General features: G+C 33.0%; 1 protein-coding gene across 1 annotated transcript; it reads right to left on the bottom strand.

Moving 5' to 3' along the window:
* Window positions 1–922: 922 nt before the first annotated feature.
* LOC107958877 (zinc transporter 4, chloroplastic) lies at window positions 923–3,444 on the bottom strand. The gene is made up of 4 exons (XM_016894778.2): window positions 3,095–3,444; window positions 2,947–3,004; window positions 1,866–2,605; window positions 923–1,774 (listed from the first exon to the last, which is right to left on the bottom strand). The coding sequence occupies exons 1-4, from the start codon at window positions 3,107–3,109 to the stop codon at window positions 1,319–1,321; spliced, it is 1,269 nt and encodes a 422-aa protein (XP_016750267.1). The 5' UTR covers window positions 3,110–3,444; the 3' UTR covers window positions 923–1,318.
* Between the last annotated feature and the right edge of the window lie 1,642 nt (window positions 3,445–5,086).

Below are 5,086 nucleotides of genomic sequence, written 5' to 3'. Positions count from 1 at the left end.
GAAAAAGAAAGATTAGATTTTACGAAGAATATATTTGAAGGAAACTAAAAGGACAAGGGAATAGGGAATGCGTCGAGGAACACAACTTTAATACTTTAATAATAAATTTGAAGTTCACGAGATTGCCCTTCTTTTTGGATTTTATATGAATCTCTGCTTTGTAGAATTAATAATAATTAGATCAAACTAATCCATTCTTTACATCATAATCATTAATTAATTAGGCAGGTATATGTAGTTGGAGTACAATGAAAGTGGTAGGAGCAATTAATTTATCTAATTTAATCTTTAATAGTACATCAATTAACAAGCAAAGTACAACGATTTCCCAATAACTACATTTTGGATACTGGTTCAACTAATATGACAATAGACTATTAATTTTTTTATTAAAACATATAAGATTCTATTGCTATCAAATATCTTATATGTATGGACATTGTGTTTATACTATTTAGCCTTTTCAAGAAACAGCTCTGAGGTTGTTTAAGAAGCAAACCTACCTTGCAGGCCTAAAAGCAACATGGCTAAAAGAGATATTATCTATCATAAGTTGGGCTTTGAGAGGTCCATAATCCATGTCTTGAAAGTTGCTAGCTGGATTGCAAATACACCAATTTTAGGGCCTGACATGCTTTGTTACATGTGATGTTCTTCTTCTAGCTTGTGTAGTATCGTCGGAAAGAAAGACCTCCGTATTCTAACCATTTATCACAATCAAACATCAATCCAGGAATCATTTCCTGTGTTCGATTTGATTGGGGCTTTGTCTTTTATACAATCAGACACTTTGGATATAACTTGATTTGATGCACCAATGAAATCAACCTTAAACAAGAAGAAAGACCATTACTATTCGGTTCCTTCATTAAAGTACTTGAGTACCTTTATGTTCTTTTGGTCATGTCTTGCTCATGCAGAATTAGCAACAAAGGTGTTTTCTCTTTTTCTTTTTCTATAAAGGTTGCAAATGCAGGGATTGGGGAGAAGGGAAAGATTCGTTATTACAACCAAGCTCGCTAGCCTTACCTGTAAAGCAATTTGAAGACAGATTACATAGACACTTGTTTTATCTACAACCGATCTCTTTGAACAGCACATCAGCTAATCATTGAGCCAACAATACCCTTCACTTTGGGTGTTGATTCCAATATTTATAAATCTGCACTTGAATCTTTTACAACAGGTGAAAATAGTGAGGAGCCTGTGTCAATTTATATATTATCCATCTATCATTTCCCTTTTTCTTGAAGAAATTTAAAAAACAACTATAATAGCTCAAATTGAAGTGATGAATAAGTCTAATCTAATCTAAAAATTAGGCCCAGATTGCAAGGGAAGACATCAAACCAGCTCCGAGGAAAAGCATCAAGTAAGATAATAGTTGAAGTCTGAAATTGCAGCTCATCGTCTTACTCAGAAAATCAGCAGCAATTAGATCTACTAAAGCCATATAAACTAGAATTCCAGCGGACAAAGAATCCAAGATGCCTTCCGTAAGCAAACCTGCCGGGCTGTAAGGGTTGTAGGACGAAGCAATGGCAGTTCCAATGACAATTCCAACCGGGGTTGTTATGGCAAAAAAACATGCCATGATTGCTGCAGACAGAGTCTTGAATTGAGCTTGGGAGATGCACCCTCCAAGTGCAAATCCTTCAAAGAATTGATGAAATGATAATGCTGCAATTAGAGGCCTTACTGTGCATGGACTCTGGGATACCCCTAGTGATAGCCCGATGATAACTGAGTGTGATACAATCCCAAGCTCCAATATCTGCAATAATCCAAAAACAAATTTCGCTTCATTAAAACATTTCTTAAAAAGAGTGTGCTGCAACAATTTAACCAAGGCATAAACAAATTACCTGGGAAACCACAACGTGCCTCCGTCCATTATCACCATCCTCAACTCCAAAGTCATGCCCATGTCCATGACTATGCCCCTGTTGATGACCCTCTTCATGTCCACGACTCCTCAGCAACCAATCACAGCCATCTTGCCCATGGGGATGACTATGCCTATGGTGTGCAGCATGTGCATGCATCCCAACAATGTGCATGCCTCCACCTTCTTCTGCCCCAAAAACCTTCGCATGCAAGTCCCTTCCTTCCAGGACCGGTACAGTCCCGAACTCTGAATCCGACTCTACTGACTCGACGCGGCCTGACTCTCCTGTATTTCCCCTACCCAAACCTTGTTTCCTCTCATAATACTGAGTCCCCACAAAATCCACAAGCAAAGTAAGCAAAGAAGCAATCATAGCAAAGAAGCCTGAAAATGGGAACTTTGACCAAGGGTGTTCGGGCAAGCAAGGATTCGCGAGAGCTTCGTTACCATCGGCAAGCATGTGGACGAAGCCGGTGGCTAGAATTACGCCGGCCGCAAAGGCCTTGGTGGCAACAAAAAGGCTTCCATCTGTGCGGAGGAACATACGGTGTTTGCCAATGAGTGGAATAGCAATGCCGGCTACCCCAGCGACGAGGATTGAGGCTATAGCTATGGGTTTTAACTTCAAAGCAGCTGACTCGTCACGACAAATCTCTTGCTCCGACGACTGGCAGCTTACGTTGCTCATTGAATCTGTTATTGTCTGCGAAAGGGACTCTGTTTTTCCTTTTCCAATTAAATAGTATTCATATACGTACATACTTAAAAGAAATTAATTGAATAAATGTGTCTTCATCCCCTTTGAATAGTATTAGTATCTTTTTCATTTCAACATTTGAATTTTTTTAATCAATCAACATTAAAATTGATTTAGTTACCATCCAATTCTTGAACATTGATGAAAGTAGACACCTTCCTAGTCCAATTAGGTAGAATTACGAAATCCAAATATAAAAATAAAAAAAATCAAAGATATCGCCTTTTTTTTAAAATTTCATTAGCAAAAGCTTCCCAATTCCCAGCAGTCAATAATCCCAGAAAAGGGTATTCAAAATTACCTGAGAAAAACCTAGCCTTTGATCCGAAGGAATCAGTGCAGCAGAGCGGCCAGATATCCTGAAAAAAACAAAACAAAAATTGAAAACCCGATAAGATCAGGAATAAAAAGAAAAACAAAGAGAGAATTAAAAAAAAAAACAAGTTAACCTCAATGAAGAACATGGGAAGAGCAAATCTTGATAATAATAATAATAAAGGGTGTTTCGCTCAATAAAAATGCACGCAAACGCAATTGCAAGTGAGGAATCAAAGTAAAGAAAACGAATGAAGATCGTTTGGATTGTAAATGTATACAAATAAAGACTGTGAAAAGTCTCTCGGGCAATCAAACGAAAAAATATGGAAGTATATATATGATGTGGAGCAACATAGGCATGCATGAGAATCAGAAAACATAGTAGGGAAGAAAGAGAAATGACAGGGGGATTAAAGGAGAGAGTGTCGACATCGTTTGACGAAAACTTAAGGGTCATAAAAACAGATGGCCTGCAGGGTTACCAGTTACCACCTTATGATAACATGTCACTTCCACTATGTCGACATTTATGTTTACGTTCTTCCATTTTATCAGTTTTTTTTAATAGCCTGTATGACAAACTTTGATCCTTTCCTGTTTTAAGTTTCATTTTCATAAAGGGCGGCCCAACCGTTCCGAATAAGGAATAAATAACCCACTAAATAGTAGGATTGTTAATACATTGGGTTATTCTTCAAATTTAATATTTTTTATTTAAATGTGTAAAAGTTGGTTCAATTTTTTTCAAAAAAAAGTATTAACTCTTTACTTTTTTTTTTTATACTCAATTTAGTAATTGAACTGTCAAAACTCAAAATATATAAAAAAAGCTCTCAAACTTTTCTAGTTAATGTTAACGACTCACAATTTTTTCTAGTATGATAATTTTTATAATTTTTTTTACGAATTTTATATTTCTTTACATTTTTTATAATTTTCTTTCGACTTTATAAAATTTTATAATTTATTTCTATATTTTTATATATTTTGTAATTTTTTTATGATTTTTATAAAAGATTTTCTAATTTTTAATAAAATTTAAATATTTTTATATTATTTTATTAAAATTTAATAATTTTATAACTTTTATTGATTTTTATTTTTATCATTTTTTGAGACATGTCGTGCCATGATTATGTCACATGGTGGCTTTAATTGAAAAAAATTAGGGTCAGTTAACTTTAACTGTCAACTATTAAAGTTAATGGCCAAAAAGTCTTTTTGATGCATTTTGGTAGTTCAATTATTCAATTGAGTAAAAAATATAGAGGCTTAATTGCTTTTTTTTGACAAAGTTCGAAGGTCTTTCTAATGCATTTTGAATGTTTAAGTACCTAATTGAATGCAAAAAAAAAAGGTTTAATTGCCTTTTTTTAAAAATTTTTGAAGGCTTTTTACACCTTTAAACCTATATGTTTGTAATATTTTTTATTTAATATACAAAATTGGTAAACAAAATTATAATACCATATAACTCTAGTATTTAATATAATAATATAATAATTTTTTAAATAATTTATATATTTAAAAAACTTATTAATCTCAAATGTTTGAAATACACAACAATAAATGATAATAAAATATAAATATATTTAAAATAATTTAAATATTAAAATTTTGACACAATAACTGGAATAAATCATAGCCTCTCTCTAACTCATAAATAAGAAGATAATGTACTTTAACATATTTAAATTTAACATTGACAACAATACCCATATTAATTGAACTAAAACTCAATCAACGTTTAAATATTAAATATTAAATCAATTAAAACCAACTATTATCAATTATTAAGTTGATTGACTAAATGTGACATAAAAAGAATCCCATCTTTATTTCCTTTAGAAATACAATTACAAATGAATTGAAGGTTCAAATTTCGTGTTAAAAAAAAAAAAGTATTGTATTGACATCACTTAGTAATAGATGTGGTCATGATTGATTTTGTTTGGAAAAAAAGTGATGATAATGGGAATAGAGAATTTCGTGTCACATGCATGTATAAGATGAGAAGCGTGTTTAGATGACAAACATACTTACGTTTTTTCACATGCAAACCGGTTGTTGATTCGGACAAATTTATCGAGTCGTCATGCTCATGCCCATTACCTTGTTTTACT

This window comes from Gossypium hirsutum, chromosome A05, assembly GCF_007990345.1.
Source record: "Gossypium hirsutum isolate 1008001.06 chromosome A05, Gossypium_hirsutum_v2.1, whole genome shotgun sequence".
Lineage (NCBI taxonomy): Eukaryota > Viridiplantae > Streptophyta > Magnoliopsida > Malvales > Malvaceae > Gossypium > Gossypium hirsutum.
This window is presented reverse-complemented; position numbering and strand designations above follow the sequence as displayed.

Excerpts from the sequence above, each read along its gene's own strand:
- LOC107958877 (XM_016894778.2), bottom strand. Across the intron at positions 2,606-2,946 it reads AAAGGCTAGGTTTTTCTCAG|AGTCCCTTTCGCAGACAATA; the intron begins GTAATTTTGAAT and ends AAGGAAAAACAG. Across the intron at positions 1,775-1,865 it reads GGCACGTTGTGGTTTCCCAG|ATATTGGAGCTTGGGATTGT; the intron begins GTAATTTGTTTA and ends GGATTATTGCAG.